The 23,084-nt window shown below is 34.3% G+C and overlaps 1 protein-coding gene across 8 annotated transcripts in view; it reads right to left on the bottom strand.

The window, feature by feature from the left end:
• The window catches only part of HEATR5A (HEAT repeat containing 5A), a 67,579-nt gene that overhangs the window by 26,763 nt on the left and 17,732 nt on the right, over positions 1-23,084 (bottom strand). For 7 of the 8 annotated variants that reach the window (XM_064658557.1, XM_064658559.1, XM_064658553.1 and 4 more), the window contains exons 5-20: positions 22,857-22,965; positions 22,192-22,341; positions 21,757-21,928; positions 19,630-19,790; positions 16,965-17,220; positions 15,842-15,997; positions 14,793-15,043; positions 11,756-11,867; positions 10,738-10,890; positions 9,281-9,380; positions 8,454-8,563; positions 4,086-4,249; positions 3,808-3,983; positions 2,272-2,377; positions 1,430-1,620; positions 850-1,009 (exon numbers count right to left, since the gene is read on the bottom strand). In XM_064658557.1, coding sequence (XP_064514627.1) covers positions 850-1,009; positions 1,430-1,620; positions 2,272-2,377; positions 3,808-3,983; positions 4,086-4,249; positions 8,454-8,563; positions 9,281-9,380; positions 10,738-10,890; positions 11,756-11,867; positions 14,793-15,043; positions 15,842-15,997; positions 16,965-17,220; positions 19,630-19,790; positions 21,757-21,928; positions 22,192-22,341; positions 22,857-22,965 — 2,527 coding nt within the window. The remainder of the gene's footprint in view (positions 1-849; positions 1,010-1,429; positions 1,621-2,271; positions 2,378-3,807; positions 3,984-4,085; positions 4,250-8,453; positions 8,564-9,280; positions 9,381-10,737; positions 10,891-11,755; positions 11,868-14,792; positions 15,044-15,841; positions 15,998-16,964; positions 17,221-19,629; positions 19,791-21,756; positions 21,929-22,191; positions 22,342-22,856; positions 22,966-23,084) is intronic. The other variant, XM_064658560.1, reaches the window with a different exon arrangement.

Raw genomic sequence — 23,084 nt, forward strand, 5'->3', positions numbered from 1 at the left:
AATTTTTCATTGTTAATTAACAAAAATTTGAATTTAGTAGTAAATTAATTTAACAGTGATTATTATTCCTTAAATACATTCCACTCTTTTTAAAGTTTCTTACAGTTCCATGTGCAAGAACAAGAGAATTGTGAAAAAATACTGAGTTGCTGAAACAACCTATTGTTTTAGTTGCAGTTACTTTGCACCAATAGCCACATCTGTTTCATGTCCACATACAGTTCTTCTCTGTGTAAAGATATTGTGAAAAAAGATTTAAAAATTCTTTAACTGAGATTTATACAAATACATTAAATACACTCGATGTCTTTTAAAGCTATTCTGATAGATAACAGTTTTAGCCACAGAGAAATAATGTGAATTAGTCTTTAAAACTTAGCATTATTCAAGGATGTATATTCACCAAGTTCTACAGCATTTAGGCTACAAATCCCTGTTATTTACATCACAAAAAATGTGATGTAAACATTGTAGAAGAGACAAAAACTGACACAAACAAAAAAACTTAGGTACTATCCAGTCAAAGTCAAGATATAGGTGAATGTGAAATGAATTAATTTCTAAAACATCACATACTGCTTCTGAAGCCAGTATATATTAGCCTTATCAGCCTCGCTGATCATTAAGTAAGAACCTCATACATATCATCGTATTTGTTGCTAGGGAAGTTGTTGAAGGTGGATTTCAAGCAGGGGCTATCTTCTACATTGCCTTTGCTGCTCTAACCATTACCTGTGAGGTATACCTAAGAGGTTGTGAAGTGTTACTCTTACAAGAAAAGAAACCTTATACCCCAGAATATAATTCAATTAATTTGTAACATAACATTTTTATATAAGTGGCAAGTACCTGTACATCAGGAGAAGTACTGTCCTGAGATAAAGTATACAGGATTCCAACACATGCATTCAGGTGCTGAGTAGAACCTATTCCTCCTAGGTACCTATACAGACATCCCAGAGCCAAAGAATGACCTGTTCTTGATACCACATCCCTGGCAGATTTTAGCCTATTAATTGAAAGAAAGCTGTTAGTTTAATCACCAAGACTCTTACTATGCAATAAGCACATGTACAAATGAAATTTCTGGAATATAATAAGCAAAACATTTAATTAGACACTGTTACATTGCCAAAATTCTAAGTTCATATATCATTTCTTATCTGAAGAAAATACCAAAATGATTTTAGATACAGCAGAGAATTTAATTTATTTTAAAGTCTACATGGTTACTTAGACAATCTTCTTCAAGATCACCAAAACTAAGAACTACATGCAGAACTCAGGCTGTGCTTTTTTCTGTTATTTCTCAAGTGACATCAAATTCATGAAGGAAATCATCTTTTAAAAATTATCATCATAGTCGCTAGGTAGATTTCTCAAACACTTTTATAAACTCAACTAGTAACCACGCTTTTTCTGAACTTACTTGTCAAAACTGACTTGTGCTAATCCGGCGGTGAAGGCACTGTCAGAAACCACCTGTGCCAACCTGGCCAAACACTCTGCAGCAGCACATCTTAGGAGTGGATTATTGCTTTCCAAGGCACCCATTACCAATGCCAGGGCAGACCTTCTAACTTCTTCTGAACCTAAACTTCCCTTGCAGTTAGCCAAATGCTAAAAATAAATATTAAATATATTAAATAGAATATGAATTAGAATGTGCTTTTCTGTCATGCAAAAAACTCAAGACCTGCAGAAGGAATTTTATTTTCTTCCACTTTACCTGAGGAATTCCTCTCTTTTTATTTGCTGTTTTGAGAGTTAGACATCTAGCCCTGCATAAGTGTACATCACAGCACAGCATTACAATATCAACATTACTATTTTAAGAAATACTGGACAGATTGTAGTAGAACAAAATAAACCAACATATAAGCATAAACTTTAGGAAATAATATCAAGAAGAAAACCAGTGAGAATGGAAAGACACAAAGAAAAATCTCAGTCCAAAATAAGAGTATGAGTAAAAGCTCTAGCAGTTATCTGGATTCCATATTAAATATGCTCCAAATACAAATACTGTACAAAGCTTTACTTGTGTGTGCGGCTTTTGCTTTCCCTATTAAACTGTCTTTATCTCAACCCATGAGTTTTTTCACTTTTATGATTCTTTCCCCTGTCCCACTATGGGGGAGTTAGCGAGTGGTTGCGTGGCTGGGTTTAAATCACAGCAGTTGACACATTTGAAGCAACAGGTGCTATATTTTAGCAAGAGAGAGAGAAACAAAGGAGAGGAAAGAAAGGAGAGAGAGAGGGGAGATTTACCTTTAAGGAAGTAGAAAAGGCTGACACGACATGTAGTTGTACTATTTGTTGTCGTGATCCTTTTGTTTGCTTTATGGAATTCAACAACTGTTCTAATGCCTGGAGCCTTAAACCAAAACAGAAAAGAAACCACAGAATTGAAAGTTAAAGAAATAATTCAAGAGTTTCAATTCTATTTTAAAACTCATAACAAAGCCTGTATATTACAGAAACAGAGGTGGAGCAAATTAACTCTTGAGAATTTTCCTTCAACTGGCATCCCCGTCTCCTACAAAAAAATGGGTATTCTGTATTAGAAAAAGTAACTGATCCATGAACATGAACTCTTTGCCTTTGTTTCCTTATAACAAATGTATTCACAGATAATCATTTCTTCTAATTAACATTAAACAGAAATTATTAAAACAAACGGTATAGGGGAATGATGCATTTTGACTTACAATTGAGAAAGGAGGAGGTAAAAGAAAAAGAAAATGAAAATGCAGTTATCAGCAGCAATTAGTTCAGGTCTTGAGAAACAGGTGAAGAAAACCAACCAGCAAGGTGGCGATAGTTGGGGTGAAAAACCCAAACAGAAAAAAAATCCACATTAAAAGCAGTCAGTGAAGACAGAATAAGAAAGTAAAGGGGAGTCAGAAGAACAAATAAATCACATGGCAATTTTATTGGCAGGTATTCTCACATTCAAAAAGCTGCCTCAAACTTACACTAAATCCCGAGCATTCTAGGTAGTGAAAATATCAAGACTCAGGGCTCGTCAAGACTAAGCACTCATCCCACATAGGGTAAATAAAGCCATTACTATCTATAATGATCATGATCTGAGGTCTAAGTACCGTTGGCTTTGAAAATACAAAGCTGTTTATTTTAAAAATAATTGATCTGCTCTAAAGCCGCATTCGAAAATATTACCAGCAGCATACAGAAGAAGCAACAGCACACAAAAATCTTAAGGAATTTTATGCCTTAGCAAGCAGTGTGTTCATAAATGTGAAACAAACCAAAATGCCATGTGCGCAGTAGGAAGTTCATACACACAAGAGAATTTTGTGAACCCTTTCGAGCATTCTTATACCTTGACAGAACTGTGGTAAGACACGCACTTGTTTCTTCCCATCTACTTTTTATAATGAATGAGGCAGGATGAGGGTTCCTTATGCTGCCGCTTCCTACCCCTTTTGTCCCTCTTTGTTTCTAAGGTATTTAGTAATTATGTATTAAGCACCACAAAAATAGTGCAATAGCTCTTAAAATAACTTCCATTTTGATCTGGCTATCAGAACAAAACATTTTTCCCGGTCAACAGAATTTATTATGACAGTAACCTCTTGCTGGATGTGCTTTTTTGTTGTCAGTAACTTTAAAGAGAAACTTGAACAATTTGGTGGTCTAAATTATATTATTCACATGGTTTACAGAATCCACTTAAGCAATTAATTATATTTTCAGAACTGTTTTTTCTGTATTCAATGTCAAACACTGTGACCATCTCATAACATCTCCCAAATTCCCCAGCAGTTGTAGTTACTACTTTACCTGTGAGATTCTGCTATATGGGAAAACATAACTCCAAAAAGTCGAGTTGCTGCACTGATAACAGACAATGCAGGAGGTAGTGGTTTGGGTACAGAGTCCCCTTTTCCAGCTTTCTCATAAATTGCGTGAGGGTCGTACTCCAGGCTGCCACTGGCTATGCTGCTACCTAAAAGGAGCTGTAAGAAAGAAAAAAGGGATAGCTGTATTTTTGGCCAAGTCTAAATGAGCACTGACCCTCATAACTAGAACTACTACCTTTATAACAGAACAAAAAGTACCTGCTCTTCGATAAATCGGTGGTCAGTCTCTTGCAGTAAGGGACCAAGTAAAATGAGATCATTCTCATGACAAAGCGGTGGAAGCAAGAACGTAGAGGCATCAATCTGGCTATCTGGGACAGTCAAGTCGGTCACTAACTCTTTCAGAACAGCACAGAAACTTCCTTTAAGTTAAAGGAAAAATATTTAAAATTTCTGGTTAATTACTTGCAACGAGCAACTTTGGGAGCAAGATATTTATACTGAAATAGCAACATCCATCTAACATTTCTCTCAAGTCTTCAAATAGTTAATTGGAGAACCCTCTGTTACAGGGGAAACAACAGAGCAGTATCTGAGATAAGCAAGCTAAGCAATCCAGAAGCTGAAAAGCAAAGACTTTTACAGAAGGCATAGTGCCATACAAGTGATAATCCAGTAAATTAGTTACATTTACAATTAAAGTAGAGGAAAAAAGGCAGTTACAAACACAGCTATATTTTCTTCTATTTCCTGAAAATTAATGCTGTGAAATGTATTACATAATTACATGGGAATACTTGGACTTGGCAAGTCGAGGTAATTTAAAACATCCATAAGTTTGATAAATAACAAAATCTGATGAGCATAGTCCCCTGTTTTATGAGTTTGCATGTGAAAAGCAAAGCAAGAGAAATTTACTGTAGGTTATGCTATGATAAATTACACTATTAGTTGAGTTTCACATATTTTTGTACTTAATATTTCTGACAAGGTTGTACATTATACATAAACACCAACCCTGGGCATTTTGACTCAGACTATTTTAGGTCATTAAAATAGTCCTTGTAGTGAGAGAACATTTCCAGCGCTGAACCACACGTGATGAGAAAGGTCTGATTTATAATTAAGTTGTGTTGAAAATCTGCAGAACTGATCTTAAAGAATGCACACAGTCTTTATACAAATATTACATAAGAATTTACCTCCAGAGCATTAAGGTTGCAAAGTCAAGTCCTCAAGAATAGGGAAATATCAGCACTAAGAGGAGGAGCTTAACTCCACATATCCAATTCTTTGCATTCAGTTTAGATGATTGCACAACTATCTGTTTGCACTAAAGTTGCTTATCATTTCTCAACACATTGAAGTTCCAAAAAACGGGACAACACAGTTATTAGCACCCCATGAGCACAAGCAGAATTATTATAGTTGGAGCTGGTAGCTACAACCAGCTATTTTACCCTTTCTGAAAATTGAAACTGTTCTGAGAAAGCTGACTTTCTCTCCCCTACTTACCAAACTCCTGGCCTCATCAGCCTGTCTTCCCTGCAGGCATCTGTTGCTTTGCCTGCCTCCCTGACTAATTAGGCAAGTATGTAATTTTTCCAAAATGCTTTACTCAAATCTAAATGCAAAAAGTTAGCACTATCAAATATATTGCAAGGCGCACAAATAGTGTGTGCCAGGGACACAAATTGAGCCTTTTCAAAAAAACACAGTAGTTAAGAACTAGAAGCTGTTCTTTCATTATTGCTCATCACAACACCTTTTTTTTCTTTTAAATTCCCTTCCTATGAGAACAGCTTTTAAAATCAAATGTAATTGAGATACCCATTTTTTTAACCAAATTAAAATTTATTTTAGTCTCAGACACTTGGCAATCCTCAACATGTCAAACAATATTTTCCCAATGTAAAGCAGTTCAAAATTTTGAGCCAGAATGCTGTTCCAGCATTCTAGCTATTCATCTCATCCTATTAAGAAAGAGAAGTGAATGCTTGTATTCAATTTTATGGTTTAGACAGTGGAACGTAACAAGCACAAAAAGCTGAAGAATGAAAAGAAACCTAATGAGTTGTCTGACAAAACACATTAATTTCAGACAACAGAAAGCATCAACAAATCTAATAAAATTCAGACTACTGAAATTACTTGTGTGAAATTTTCAATCTGGACATTATAAAACTTTTTGTATTAAGTAACAGGAAATAAATGTTTAGCCTCAAAAACATGAGCACATTATAATCCGGATCTAATTACACATGAAAATGATCACAAATATGATTCTTCATCTTAGAAACAGAAACAGCTTTCACCAGCTTAAAAAGTTCATACTTTGGATCAGATAAATTGCAAAGTCTTAACTGTTCAGACACAATTGAAGACAGCAACTAAAACATGTTCAGTGTATTTCACTGATGTTCATGTTTACCTAATATGCTCTTTTCATTTCTGTCATCGCTGAAATAATGCAAATAATCACTTACTATTCATGCACACTCATAGTAGATCTTCGTAAAATTATGCTGTTTGAGTTGATATTGATTTTTAGTGATGAAAACAGTAAAAGAAACTGCCTCTAAAAGGCAGAAAGTGAGCAGGAAAGGACCAAGCAGAGCCTAAACAAGTCTTAGTGTCTCAGGCCTCAGAAATCTAAAGCCTTGAATTGACAAAGAAGCTGGGATCTATGAATAAAGAATCTGTTTTCAACTGTTCATTTTCCTGGGTATTTTGTTTTGTTCCTCTTGTGCTAAAGAAACCAAGTTTTGCACGTTATTTGCAAATGCTAAAAGCTTGAGTTGCAACTCCTGGTGTATGTTTCCATCACCAATTTTCTCAAAAAGAAACAGCTTGCAGGTTTCTAGCATCTGCCTAACTACCTGGATGAAAGAAAACAAAGACAAAAGAAATAAAACTATGAACTGGTGAAAGTTTCTCATTCAGTGTGTCACTCTGAGCCATGCAAAATGTGACATGCTGTGCAACACCAGAGTACTCCTAATATTGTTCCTATTGATAATGACTGAATTTAGACATCGAAAAAGAATTCTGGGTTTCATGATGATATTGTTTTCCGAAATATATAATTTTTAAAAATCCAGGTATTTGCAAAGACATACAGTTTCTGCATGAAGCTTTCATACTGGAAATAATATGGAAAGAATGGCATTTGTTTCAAGTTTTACCTTAGAAACTTTTCATCACACTTTTAAATGATGCACACTTATACATTAAAATATATAGCAGATCTTGGAAATAAGTTCTGGCGATGTATGCATTTCCATTCTTTCTCCACTCTCATACTGTTGTATTACACATGGGTGGATACGTCTGAGACTACACCTGTCAAGTAACTGCTTTGATTCTAAGGCTATTCTCAAAGCTTTCAGCAGGGTGACCCCTTATTTACAAGAAACCTTACAAGCTTTTTCTTTATTTATTGGATTTAGGATGCAGCACCCTCAGCTAGGATGCTCTCTCACATGAATCATGCTTTGCAGGTCACACTGTAAAACACGGTGTATTTTCAACGAAGTTAGAACATAACACAGAAATCTCAAACACATCAAGAAACTGCCAAACCCATACCAAATGCTTGTATTGTATAAAATGTTACCCCTGTAATAAAGAAACAAAAGGAATAACTTGTTCTAAGGGATGGAAGTGTAATTTTCAGTCTTTTAAACTCAAGTCACGAATAAGTATTATACACCATGCTTCCAGTGTTATATACAGAATTCCAATGTGACGGCAGCTTTAAGGCATAAGTCAGGGATTTGTCCCGATTTATTTAGCCGTTACCACTAGATGGAGCACATCATTTGAGTACGGATTCCCTCCACGATAAAGAGGACACAGCTAATTTAGACCCTGGCTGGCCCATATTGTCTCTGTCCTGAAAAAATACCTTATACTTCTCTTTACAGCTGTCAAAAACACTGTGGTTCCTTACTGAAGTCCATACAGTACTGTATGGCAAACAATTCAAAGACAACAAAGGTATTTAACGTTTTAGCTGAACTGTTAGACCCATCTAACTACAGTGCATAGTTACTGCATTAGAGGGCTGGATTTTAAATACTTAGTTATGTTCTCCTACAGAAAAGTAAGTCAATCCCCAAATTTTGTTGAAATTGTTCTTTAAATACAAACTTCTTAGCCACAATCTGCACAGGATCAGGTTAATATATCTGTAATATATGTTTACTTAAATTAATTAAATGAAATTATTTCATAGACTATATGCAACTGATTTAAACTAAGATTACACCTTTGGGATTCAGGATTCAATGGAAAATAAAACAGGCATAAAAAAGATTTTTTTTCAACTACTTTGAAATTGAAAGGTTGTCTGCCTTCTAGTTTCAACCAAAAATAGAACAAAAGTCTATATGTGTAACAGAGGCCTATATTTATAATAGGAGAGGGGGAAAAGAGATCATGAACACTACCTTTTCAAAACCACAGTGACTTTGCTACAATTCATCAAATTTAAATAGACAGAATAACATTTGTTTTTTAGAAAGGGTGAAACTAATTTTTGCTACCTGAATTTACATTGAGCAAAAACTTAAAAATAAGCCCATGGTATTTTTAATGGATTTCTCTCTGTATGGAAGTACATACCTTCATAGGTCTTTGGAGGCAATACTGCTAGTAATTCATAAAGTTTATGTCTGTAAATTGTTGATGGTGTTTTTAAAGCATTTCCGTATGATTTATATATTGAAGAGAGCCTTAAAATATAAAAAGCACATCAGAGATGTTAAAGATGCAAGCATTACGTAATGCCCCAGTTTCATTTGTACCACTCTGCCAAATGCTTTTAAAATTTGTATGTATTATATAACTACAGTTCTGATTGGCATTACCAATAGTAGAAGGAATCCAATTTATTTCATATATTCTGATAGAATGTCTGTTGTCCATTCCCAGGCATTATTTTTACTTAATACCAGAGAAATAAACAAGATTTTCTATTTTCTTTGATTTTACCTATATTTATGACAATAAACTTTTGTGGATATATTTCTCTAAGTTAGAGTTTAAAGCCTAAATGCATTAAATCACTCTATATTCCAAAGGCAAATGTTTAAAAATTATAAAACCCTTTCCAACTTAGTTCTGAATACATATATAAAAAGTGCCCATGCCTAAAAGATTTTTTCTAATCATATTCTTGAACTTTGTTTTTATTTTATAAAAAATGATTGTATATAAACACAAATGTGCATGTTTGATTAAAAAAGTAGAATATAAACACTAACTTAAAAAACCCACTCAATAGCTTCTTCCTTAGCTTTTTCACATGACACTGGAATCTGCAAACACATAGACTCTGATTTCTGTCCTTTGAAAAGAAGGTTCTTCAGAAACTGTGCTAAGTCAAATGCACATTACTCTGGAGCTTCTCAAAACCAGAATCCATTTAACAGCTTCGTACACACACTTACTGTGTCAATAAATCAACAGCACTTGGGAGAGGAGGAAGAAGTCTCTGAACAACTTCATCCGTAAGAAGACCACCACAGTGGGAAACAAAGCTTTTGATAGCTAGAAAAGGAATTGGATTTTAATTTACTTAGTGTGAGGTATCTTGCAGGCACAAAATCACATCAGCAAAGTAATCACATCATTACATCACTAATAATGTAAAAGTAGAAGAAAACAAACAAACAAACAAACAAAATTAAAAAATATTTTAGCCTATAAAATTGAAGAAACTGATAAAAATCTCATGAAAAAAGTCATGTTTACAGATGCACTGTTTTGTTGTCTCAGCTTGGACATTCATAGTCTGACTTTTAATTGCATATACAAATTGACCTATTTTTTGCTTTTCGTTATAAACTGAGTTACAGTATATAACTCAACTTCATGATAATTCCAGGATAATAATAAAAAAATAGAAGAAGGATGATTAAATGACCTACTGCTTACTGTTTTCCATTGCAAATTAGTTTAATTACTGTACCTTATGAACCAGCTAATATGTATACAAGTATTTTTCATTATTTATGAAAAACTAAACTCGAGTTTAATTTTCAAAAGCACCTAGAGAATATGAAGTATTAAATACCTATTTTCTAAAGAGAAAATACTCATAGGTTAATTGTTTAGTTTACTTGTAAAATGAAATTACTATTGAATTCAGCACTTTGTGATAAATCTTAACAGTAAGAGAGAGGGGTGATCACTACACCAGGGTTCATATTTCTGCAATGCAAAGGACCCTTTAGTACTCTAGAATACATGACTGAAACATATTAAGTATTTGAAGAAAATTACTGAAGTAATTTCCTGGAAACCCAAATTCACAGTATTTCATTCAAAAATTGCAACCTAAACCAGACAGCAGTCACATACAAAGTGCTCTTCACAAGGTGAGAAGTGCAACTACCTTATCACAATTTTTACCCAAGTCTTCCCACTCCCACAAATGTGTTTGAATGACTCACCAATTCTATTTTGCTTATATTAAGTTACGTGATAGGAAAGAGAACGTCTTTTTTCCAAACATAATAAAAGGAACAACAGAAAAAACATAATAAAAAAAACAACAGAACATATCCTGCTTTGGGTCTTCATTCATTACTGTGATATGTATGTTAAACTAGAGAAACAAGCTTCCTGATTATCATTTACTGCTTGAAAATCAACTGATTAGAAGAACAAGAGGAAAAACCATCTTGGGTTTTTTATTAGTTGGGGTTTTTTTTAACAAAAATTAAACACACATATATACATATGTAAATAGAGATATAGAAGCACTTATGTTGGGGAGTGAATACATCCTTTACCATCTAGTGAAAAAAAAAATCAATAGGAAGAGTCCTTGTTCTGTCAGAAGGAAAAATAAACTAACAGCCCAACTATAAATATGCAGAGAAAGACAGTAAATCCCACTTACCACAAAGAGCACCAGCACGACCTTCCAGTGTTACTTGCCAGGTAAACGAATCTCCTCGTGTCTTCTCTGTTTCTAGGTCTTTAGGAGATGATGGAAAGATGCACTTCCACAGTAACAGCATTCGTGGCAGATGATGTTGGACAACTGCAGGACCTATAAACGTTGACAGCTGTCATGTCAATGCAGCATTAATAAAATTAAATTTTCTCTTTCATTCCTTTTCCCTGAGTTCACAAAATCTTTACAGCAGTGAATAAAACCTTATGCTACTTTTCCAGCCTTCTCATATATAATTTCTCAGATGTTTACTATCTTGGTACTTCATTTTCCTATATAACTGCATACCCACTGACACATTTACCAGTATGCTACCAAGCCAACTGCAGCCTCTGTTTTACTAAGACCCTGTAGATCACCAGCATAAAAGAGATGTAATAATCAACAGCGATATTCAGGAAAGCAAGCATTTGTTTTAGGTTAATTAAATATAATAATATAAGAAAAAAAATGGGAGTTGTTGGGCAGAAGTAATAGCTGAAACACGAAAGGTACCTTGAGAATATGATCGAACCCAATAAAATACATTCTTTAACAGTAACTTACTGATCACAGTCAATAATATGACCATTAAGATATATCATAAAGTTCTGTAAGATTTCAAATGCCTGACAAGAGGGATATACAAATGATTAGCTCAAATTGTGCTGGGACAGATGTTTAACAATTCATGACCACGAAGACATTTGGTTAGATTGACTTTGAAATTTATTTTCTACATTTAACTAATAGCGGTCCCACTCAGTCACTAGTGTTCAGACATTGCTCCCAATGAACTAGCAGTAAATTTGAGAGAAATGACATTTTAAAAAATCTTTTTAAGATAAAACATTCCAAACATTTCAGGGTTTTTTAATGATTTTGCAGTGGTAAATTACATAAAATCTCAAAAGAACTAAAATCAGAGACGTGACACCGAACAGCTTAATGGAGTTTAAGAAAAATTGTAGAAAGCTACTACCTAATGTCATGAGGGCAGCTATCAACAGCCATCCAGCCTGTGTTCGCTGCAGTGAAATGCGACCGTTCTGAGAAGCAGAACACAACAACTCCTCTGCTACTGTCATGATTACCTTCAACGTAAAACAGAAAAACAGAGCATCAGCATCTTCATAACTACAATTTTTTTTTCAAATACTTTTATTTTGATACTTAATCCTATTCCAGTGTTCCCAGATAGGATGCCATCTTCCCCTCACGCTATGGCAATTAACTCGGGCTCCTGAAGTTGCAATTCCTGACTTCAGTAGTAGTCTGGGACAGCTTCAACAATTCTGTGGAGTACTAGGTAAGTTACTCGGCTGGTTTGTACCCTTTCTTTTATCAGCAGTAAAATGACAACTGATAATTCTCACAGGAATATGCATTGGAAGGATAGAAGTGTTGTGATATTCTATTTATGTCAATATGTAGAAAAAGAATAGCATGACACCTACAAATTACAGCTCAAAAGAAGTGGTGGGATGGACCAGTAATGATCTTCTTATCATTGTTTTAGAATAAAGTCTATTATTCTCTCTGACCACTTTTCAAATCAACAAATGGCATGGCTAAACAAATGACTTAGAATAGTATAGTTAGAATTAATCCCAATTTAGCTGCACACGCCCACCAAGTGCTAAGTGCAAGGTGATTACACTTGTTACCAAAGCACAAGCTACCTAGAACTTAAATGGAGGAACACACCCCCATGGACAATTACCACAGCAGGGCTACAAATGCTGTAAGTATTCTGCAAGTAGTTTGCTTCAATTACATTTCACATATGCTAAAAAGTATTTCTTACTTTCTGCATTATGTCTGGTCTCCAAAACTTCCCATAAATCAGTATTACAAGTAAGAAGTGTCATTATCAAGAGTATCATTAAAAGTCTCAGTACAGAAAATATCCTTCTATAATTTTTTTGCACACTTAGAAAATGATGTGAAAGTTTGCACATGAACATTTGTTTCATGAATGTTTGAAATTTTTACACTTCCAAAACTTCATCTAAAGTCTTTTTTCCAGTCGGAAAGTATTGGTTTCCCCAATTCCATAATACTACCAGGTGGCTGTAAATGAAGAAATTTATTTGTATAGATTCCTGATAAATTAAATGTATTTGATTCTAAAATAAACCAGTACCCTTGTTAAATAAATCACTAAAAACTTATTATAATTAAATTACCTGTAAAACAAACATCCTAGAAAGGATGTCATTTAATGATTTCTGGCAATTTTTCTCTCTATGTACAGGAGGAATGTCTTATTTTTAAAGGATTTTTTTTTAATGGAAGCATAAGCACTAGTACTGAATGTTAAATGTACAAAAACTCATTAATTATTTTCTCTAGGTTCCACCTGCAACTCTAACTGCTCTCTCAAAGGAAAATTAATTAATATAAAAGAGTTTCTATCCAGATCACTATTATCTGAGTTTGATACTTCTTTGTCAAAACTGCTCTATTTAACACTGGTCTCTTTCAGCTCCTCAGAAGAGGAGCTAGTCTGCAATCTGGAAGTGTTCCTAGGAGAGAATGGAAAAGGGCTTTTGTCAACTGCTCTGTGCTCACCCCTGCCAGCTTAGTACAGAATACAGTATTTTTCCCACACTTTATTTTGTACCCTCCCATACCTCCTCCTGGCTCTATTTCATCCTACTGTACTCCTCCAAAAGAAATCTTTGTTAAGAATTATGTTTCTCTGTTAAATAGAAACTTTAGCTCTGCTTAAGTATATAGTATTTGAATGGCACTTCTTATCTATATAAGTGGGCAAACTGTATTCATTTTGTCCTCTCTCCATGATCTTTTAGTTATCACTAGGAAAAGTTCTTAAAAGCTAGGAAACACAGGTACATTTTTTTTTTAATTTATAAGTTGTTTCAATTTGCAGTTGGAACTCTGAATGCTGAGAATATTTTCTTAATGTCCATTGACTCCAAAACAGGTATTTTCACAAGAGAGAATATAAGTTTCTACATTGTGCAAAGAATTAGCATGTACTGCTGACATTTATGATGTACCATAGTTTTCCAAACATGAGTAACTCCATAGATAAAGTTGCCAATAAGATGGAAACAGCTTCTTCTCCTGGTCTGTATTTCTACATCTGCATATCCCTAAAACTTCAGAGCACTGTATATCCTATCTGCACTAGCAAGGAGATTGGTACAAGCATCTTAGACTATGATAATGTAATAAACTGGTTTCTATTAAATTCTGTAAAACAAAATAAAAGCGTGTATCTGTTGTACTTGACTAAACATTTTGTTGGACTTGACCAAAGATTTTCAATATAATGCATAATGTCTGTTACTGCTTTAAGCACTGACTAAACTGTACTCTGGAGAGTCATTGATGGGCTTAGGACATACTAATTTGGCTTACTCTGTGGTTGAACAACTTTCCTCCCAGAAACATGACAGCATGCAACAGATCTGTATGTGTATTCCTTTTTTTTTTTTTAATAAAAGGAAGATCTTTTCCTTTGGCAAAGTCTGATGCTTTTCAGCTGGATTTACTCCAAAATAGCCTTTTCTCACCATTAACACTACCAAAATGTCAGCTTTCTAAATTAAGCCACTGTCAAACTGAGACAGTATTGCAGAAGGCTTAATTTTGCTGTAAAGAATTTAGTTGGAAATTTGAAAAATGTAACTACTCAAGAAATACTTTCTTCAGGTAAACCTTCTCTTAGACTGTTCAATTTAAGTCCTAAAAGCTCTGTTCCAAAACAATGAATTTCTCCCCTAACAAAATTTTCTATTAGAAAAAGGTAGTAATATGAGTAGTTAACAAAATCATTAACGACATTTCCCAAGAAATTCACAATCCTGACACATTTGAGAAAAAGCATTCACTTATTTGAGTTATGGTATGCTTCAAAGTCCTCTTCTTGAGGCGCCAAAATATCTCATCAGTACACTGGGTTATATGAACACATCATAAAGAAAACTTGCAAGTACTACTGCAAAAACATCCAAGAGCTGCCCATATGTAAAGTATTCAAACCATACCTTGCCTTTTCCATGTGGAATTCCTAAAGGACAGTGTTTTACTGCACCCAGTAAAGCAGCAACAGCAAAACTATAGCCAGTTACTGCTTCTGGGGAGGATTTCAACGTACTAAGACGTTCAATGCAACGATCCAACAGCAGGGACACATAGGAGGGTAATGCTACTGCAATACAGCGTAAACTCCAAGCTGCTGTTATTCTGACTGAAATGCTGGGATGAAGAATGATAGAAATTACTGCTTCCAGAACTCCTGAAAAATAAAACGCATAATTACACTTAAGAAATAGGTAAGCAGATTGTCAAACAAGCAAAAATCTATACAGAGGACTGGTGAACATAACACTATCCAATTTCTATACTTCTCTTGAAAAACTATTATTGTTTTTTATTGTGAAGTACTTCTTAAAAAATTTTAATAATTCAATAATTTTCAAAAAAATTTACCCTGAATGAAACGTAACATCACGGAGAAAACCTAATATATTACACAGTTATCCATCAACATGCATAGAAAATATCTGTAAGCATTCTCAAGGAAGCAGAAATCCATGCAGTGGAAATAGATGTCCACTCAAACCCATCCAGAAAAAAATGCAGCTAAATGAAAACAATAAAGGTTGATGAAGATACCCGGCTCAATCAAACTGATTTATTATAAACATTATGAAGTGTTGGACTCCAAATACAACCCTTAATGGAATTAAATTTGATACTTTTTTTTTATTTTTAATAAATATACTTGTACAGGTTGGAGAAGATACAGAACTCTTTGGGCAATGTCTGAAACTTTCCTACAGCATGTTAGCTAGCCAATTTTCCCTTCTCCCTTTTTTGTTTTTGGTTGTTTTGTTGGGTTTTTTTAAGTTTATTGGAAGAATACAGAAAAGAAGAACTACAGAGATCCTAGTAAGGAGACTGAGCCAGAAGAATAGCCATAAGAAATCAAAGAAGAAATAAGAAAAAATAAGGAATCAAAGAAGATGAAAGTGAGCGAAGGAATATAAATATATTTTGTACTCTGGATGACAAAATAATTCAGGGCTTGTACCTGTACTGGAGTCTTGCAGTAATGGTGCTGCTGTCGTTCCTAAGCCTTGGATAAGACTTCCAAGTTCCTGAAGTGCACACACAAGCACATGCTGACTTCCTGTTACATCTGTTGTATTAAGTCTTGTTTCCAAGTTACTGTCACTCATTGCAGCATCTGATAACACAGTACAAGAAAATCACTGTGAAATCATTACCAAAATCAAACAAACAGATCAGAAAAAGGTTTTTGCAAGAGAAGATGTTTCAATTACTAAATGCAGGTGGGTAGATAAAGTGAAAACTACCAAATTGCTTATCTTTATGTGATGGGAAACAGTGGCTAGCAAGAAGCATGCTATCCTCTGCCCCACCAAAAGTGATGTGAAGAGGACATGCTTTGATAATTTGTCAGATTTTAGTACATAGTAGGAAAAAAGAAAGGGAAGAAAAGAATGAAATTTTATGACAGCAAGCGAGAAGGTGGAGACAAGGAATAAAGAGAGAGGGGAAAAATATGATGTATTTTTGAAAGTTCATCTTTTGAGACACAAATGAGTATGTCAGTTTAGACATACAACATTTAGATATTTAACTGAAATACAATATGCAGCTGTACACCAGGGAACAACTGGTTATGCCCAGCATTTTCTTTCTTTTCCACTCCAAGGGGATATGTTTTCTCCAGGAGAAATGCTCATTTTTCAATTAGGAACAAACGTTTCTTTTTTGAACCTTCAGTAATGTCAACTGCTCTGAACAGGAAGGCATGATCTGGCTAGACATACATTAACTGCCAATTTAACTTACTTTAAAATACTATCTGTATTTTATTACTGCATATATTTATTATTTAATTTTATTTGCAATTGGTTAAAATTGCTTTTGCCAGGGAAGGAGTGTTAAAAAATACATTTATACTTGTGTGGGTACACACATACAGAAGAGACACATGCACCCACACACACACAAATAACCAGCCCAAGCTAAAAACAAAGCAGTCCATCAAAAGTGTTTTACATTATCATGGGGTAATAAATCAGCACTATATATTCTATTTCTGCACTCTCTGGATTAGGTAGTTGGACAATCGCTTAAAAAAGGAAAAACAGAGGCCCAAATGGATAATCCTGTTAGACCCATACCCACAACTTTCTTCAGTTTCCAGATGGCCTGACAAATCTCCTTGGCAGCTGCAATTTGAGCCTTTTCCCCGAGCAGGCCTCCTGCTGTAGCTCGCAGGATGAATGAAACACAGCGACGACAGCCAATAGCATCCACTGGGCTCTGAACAGCCTTAGGGTGAGACTGAGACACAAGATCTAGAATATGGGAAAGGAAGGCAGAGAAGTTCCTTTCAAGCCATTTTGCTCCTAATGTAGAGACAAATACCACATATGCCTGAAAGAGATTTGAAAAGAAACATATTTTAGAGCAAAATATCTGGGAAATCCCTGCTAACTATCCCACTTACATAACTTCTTAAATCTGCACATTGCACAACTAGAACACTAAACTGAGATGACTTACAAATTTATGCATCTATAAATCACGTACGTTCTCACTTCTGGTTTCTGCAATTTCTTACATATATGTTTAAATAATTTAAATTACTATCAAAGTTGTACCAGTAATATTGCAGCCTGCTTTGACTGTAAGTTAACTCAACATGCTTGCCCACGTCATTTCATTCCAGAGTGTGAGAAACGGCAGTTTACCCGGCACAGGCACTTTTTATGTAAAACATTGTGTTTGGTCTCACTTAACAACAGCTTCCAGCTATTTAAAATTTTGAACATGCAACCCAAATTTAATGTATGAATGCATTTTAAGAACTACAATATTACAAAACTATAACTCATAACCTGGAGAGAATTTTGTTATTAAAGGGTTTGAATCAGGGAATATTTGCAGCCCCCAAGCACTGTTCCTCAACTCAATGAATTTTAATTGTTTGCCTTGCAAACCATAAAAAAGATAAAAACCATAAAAAGACTATGTTTATCACAACAAGGAGAAAGAATGCAGAATCACTTTACAAATCTAATCACCACAAGACCATTTATTTTGCCACATAATAAGCTCCCCTACAATTGCCTTCCATGTGCACGTGTTGGATTCTTCTAATGAATAGATAAAGAGAAGGGAATACAAAAAATGAGAATATGCAAATGAACACACAAAATTCCTCATAAGAAACTTCACTACTACTACTCATATCAATCAATTTCTGTATTTGCCTCACACATACTTTGTCTTGTGTCTAATATTAACAACAAATTTATTCACGTAAAAGAAAGTGAACTACTCTGGACAGAGAAATTATACTATTGGATCCTGTTAGAGCTAATCGCTCTTGACAAATACTACTTATGCTTCATAATGCACCAGTACATTATCCTGGTTTTACAAATTTCAAAACTGAGGAATTTCACATGATAAAGACTGTCTTGAACAAATATAAAATCTTCTATATGTAAGAAATGATCTTCAGTGACTTTCTTATTTTTAAATTCATAATAAGCTGAAACTCACTAATTAATACATTTAATAACTGCGTTTTCTACGTATAAGCACTGATAAATACATAATTTCTCAAGTTTTTCTTGTAGAACTATTGCACTATTTAAACTGTTCTGGTAGTTAGAGTGTACCATCTAGCACAGGTACTATTCAGTTAACATAGAAATGCATGAAAAAGGAGACAACTTCCAAAAACCAGTGAAAATAGTCAAAACATTGAATTGAAATATCCGTTCCTAGAAAACTAATAAAACCACCATGCATACAGAACACCCTAGGAGTCTGGCATGCATTTTCTAGGCAAATAGCTGTCAAGGTATTATTGTTCCCCAGCTTTTCTGTCTCTCTGCCAGAAGTTAATGCTTCTACTCAGCATGACCTGAGTACAGACGACAATTTGTGAGCACCTTCTAGCTGTTTCAGTGCAAAGTGTGGCAGCTTGTATCAGTAATTGAAGCTAATTTTAAGATTTTTTTTTTGCACTGCAGAAGTTGATATGTACTAAAAAACTGCCTTACTGGCAAAGTGGATTATCATATAGCTGTGGAACTGTAATACTAAAATAATCACAGCTGTTTGATAAGTAAATGTTCATCATGACCTATAGTCTTGATTCACAGTTTTCACATTTGAGTATCCATGTCTTAGAATGTTTACTTTTAAGATAATATTTACAGGATGAAGCCAACCTGATATTATCTGAAAAATTTATACAATTTTTACCACCATGCACTATATGGTCTGATTTCACTCCCGTTCAGTTAACAAGATTCTATCCTTTGAGCATCCTAGAACAGAGCAAAACAAATGGTGGGGTTTTTCCACTAAATTCTGTTTTCCTTAGTTTTCATGCACTTCCTCAAAGCAGAATAATTTTTTCAAAACTGGACTTGGAATGTCCCTATACAGAAGGAAGCTATTCCAAGTTCAAAGATTTATTGTAACTTTTCCCTTTAATTTTTAGACATAAGGTATTAAGTTTTAAATTAAAAATTCAAGGATTTTAATTATATCACTCCTTTGAAATTCCTATCACATGCAGTTTTCATAAGTAATACATATTTAACTTTTAAAATTTCAAACTATCAGGCAAACAATAAGCAAGATCAGAAATCTTTTTTTTTTCTTTTCTTTCTAATATAACTCAAGATGTAAATCCTTATTTTAAAGTACATACATTTCATCACAGATACAAAAAAGGATGAAGAAAGGAGAAATACATGCAGAGCAAAGCAGTTATACAAATGTTTAGCAATCTCAGAAAACCATAACTAACGTAAACCAAACCTGGGTGATTCCAACTCTAACATCTCTGCTGACTGAGCTGGTCCCTTTCAACATATCGCCACTGGCTCGCAGAAATCCGCAACTTCCACGCAGAAATCCAGTTCCCAATAGCTCCATCACTTCTTCCAAAGAGATTCTGCGGAAGTTATGCTTGGTGGACACTAAGAATAGATGTAAATCGTTAGAGGAATAGCTCTAAAATCTTGCTACCTTTTAGAAGTAGAGAGGTTCAACTCTCATTGTGTTAGAAAAAATAATTTGCATAAGTTCAGTAGCACAATCAAATCCAAATACGGTTTAACTTCATAACAGAAACTAAGGTATTTTAGGACCCAGTGATCCAGCAAACCACAACATTTATCAAGTTTTTCTCCTTTAGCTACCTTTAAATAGTCTAAGCCATTGTATGCACACTTATATTTACCCACCCTCAGTATTTACCATCTATGCTCCCTCTGCAGAAAGGTCTGTGTGATCTACTCCTACCACTCCAAGTTTCATGGAAGTCCTAACTAACATATTCCAGCTTTCCACCAAAGACAACCTCTATTCCAAAATTCAGAGGGGCGGATTCCCTTTCTGCTATGCTTAGCCAGGTAAGGGTACAAATACAGGTTCTCTTACAAACAAAAGCAACTCATCTTGGCATTAAGCTAGCTCTTTGAAAGAATGAGAATAACAAAAACAGCTAGGAAAATTATTTATCCCCAATTCCTATTCCATTGCTTTATTTCTTTACTGAAAGTTCATTTAAAATACATACTGGGACATGTCTGCAAACAGCATGATGACAGCACACAACACAAACTAAGTGACCTAAAACTTTCACTGGATTTTTCATTCTCTTGAAAGCATTGAAATGGGAAAAGAATGAGAAGATTCAAGATAATTATGTCCAGAAAAAAAAAGTAAACAACTCAATATCAGCATGTCATCAGATACAATACATAAACTTCAAGACTATGAACTCCTTCATTTGCTCCCTCCACCTCTCCCCCCAGCCCCTTCTAGTCCCCACCTAGCTTCTGTCTCACTTAGTTGTAACTTCTTTTTAACTAAAAATAACTCCACTAAGGACAAAACTCCTTGAAACAGCCAATGAAATAATTTATAAGCTTCTTATATAACTTTATCTTAGTATTTTAGAAATAACAACTATGTTTCTTACAAAGATTAAAGAAAACCACTGAATCTACAAAGAGGTCAGAATATTATTTTTTTTTTACTTTATTGAGAAAAGATAAGTGCTGTTTTCTGTAACACAATAATATTCTCCAAAAGATTCTTAGGAGAATACTTTATAAATCAAGACTTCAGACTCTACAACGCAAACATACAGCCTCAAGTATTCTGAAAGACAGTAAGTTGGGCTTAAAGGCATGTGATTTTGTCATTTGCTGCTTATTGCACTGAAGGTTTACTCTGATGCCATTAAAAGCAGAACAATCAGTCTGAATCACACTTATTCTGCATCCTGTTATATTTTGCTTAGATTATAGTTAGATACTTAGCTTTGGGCTTCTAAGATTGGACTAAAACCACCTAGTCTGAATGACACCAAATATTAGAGATGTTAACTTTGTGCTGGGATGCTTCAGTTAGCTCAAGTACTATCTGTCAGCAAAAACTGCTACATGGTTGTTATATGAACAAAACTTCATGCTAATATCTGCTTCTGATCATATTAGTACTGCTGGACAATCTCCATGTGATATTGATTAGTGCAGAAAAATAGCTTGAAGGTATCCTTAACTTTTTTGTTTGACATAGAGACACTGCCTCAAATCTTGGTTCTTTCTACACTGCTTAAATTAATCTTGCCTTTAAATTCCTTAGGTTACTAATTTCTCTCCACAAAATAACAATCTTATAACAGAGAAAAATAGTTTTACCAAATACTTTTCCTTGTTTATTATTTCATAAATAAATAAATATATATATATATCCCACCAAAAGCATAGCACTTCAGAAGAAAAAAGTTACAGAAAAGACCAAACCAGAGATATGAACAGCCAGATGAAGCTTTAATTGTGATTTTTACTTCAGGCTTCAATAGAATTTGAGAATTTCTTATCATCTAACAAATTTTTACAGGTGAGGACTCAGCAAATAAAGTAAATACTTTACCTCTTGTCTGCTTAGACGTTAGAGCTCTAGCCAATACTGTGCCTAAAAGTTTTGAAACTGCTAATCGTACATCGTAATTGGAACCTTCAAAGGATTTAAAACATAAGGTCACAACACTATCCAGGTCTGTAGTCCACATAAATACTGCTTCATCCTGAAGTTCAAGAAGACACTAGACAAAAAAAAGGGAAATAAAAGTGTTTCAACACGGGAAAGTAGTCAGTAAAAATTTTAATTTGGTACAGAATACACAGAGTTCTTCCTAACAAAATAAGCATGTTGCCTCATACTAAAATTACTTTTTTTTTGCTGTCAAGGTAATATTAAAGAAATAAAGATAAGCAAACAATGTATTTACTGCTGTGTTCATCACCCATTAAAACAGAATTTTATTTAGGGAGTTACTTAATAAGAACAGCTATTAGAGTGGTTTACCTTTGCAGCAGCACAGCGGACTGCCATGGATCGATCTGTCAAACACGATCGGGCAGCTTTGTAAACATCTCTGTGACAGGGGATAGCAGCAGCTCCTAAACCATTTAATATATTTTGCAAACTAAGCATGATTTCATAACGACCTTGAGACTGAAAAATGAAAATGAGAAATGTTAAAATTTTGTAACCCTAAGATCCTTGGAAACACAAAACGTCAATTACTGAAATAGGCAAACAGTGGTTCAGTCTTTTAGACTTTTGGAGATCTATTTATGCTGAAGCAAGTTAAAGCAGATAACTTGCCCTAAAACTCTATAAGCAAATGAAAACAGTAATTCTATGTTCCATTGAGAAATACTAAATAGAAGAACAAAACTCAAAACAAAGTATGAGCTATAGCAAAAAGGTTCTCATTAATAATGCAATTAAATTTTCTAATTTTCATGAAATCAGACTGAAAAAAGCTACAATCCATCATTTTTTAGTCGTTATCCTTTAACTCGTTATTACTTCTTTGGAATTTAGACACTGATTTTTATCTGACTTTCCATGATTTTTTTTTCATAAATTGGTATCATGCATTTTTTCTTACTCATTGGTCCAGCTACCAACAGTAAACATCCTGTTATTTTTCCAATCATTTTTTAAACATGCTGTTCCAATACCTCTGCATTCTTCATTGCTTTAAGCACATTCCCAACGGTGTCAGTAAAACTGTTTCCCAAAATTCTTCCCAATTTTTTGTATAAATAGCCCAAGCATACCACCGCAGCACTAAAACAAAAGCAAATCCAAAGACGTGTGAAAATGGATGCAGTAAGAGATGAAAGGGATTAAGAGACTAACGTAATCAATGGGCAAACAGCAAAATAACTGAACAGAACGTCCCAAAA

This window comes from Pseudopipra pipra, chromosome 6 (genome assembly GCF_036250125.1).
Source record: "Pseudopipra pipra isolate bDixPip1 chromosome 6, bDixPip1.hap1, whole genome shotgun sequence".
Taxonomy (NCBI): Eukaryota; Metazoa; Chordata; class Aves; order Passeriformes; family Pipridae; genus Pseudopipra; species Pseudopipra pipra.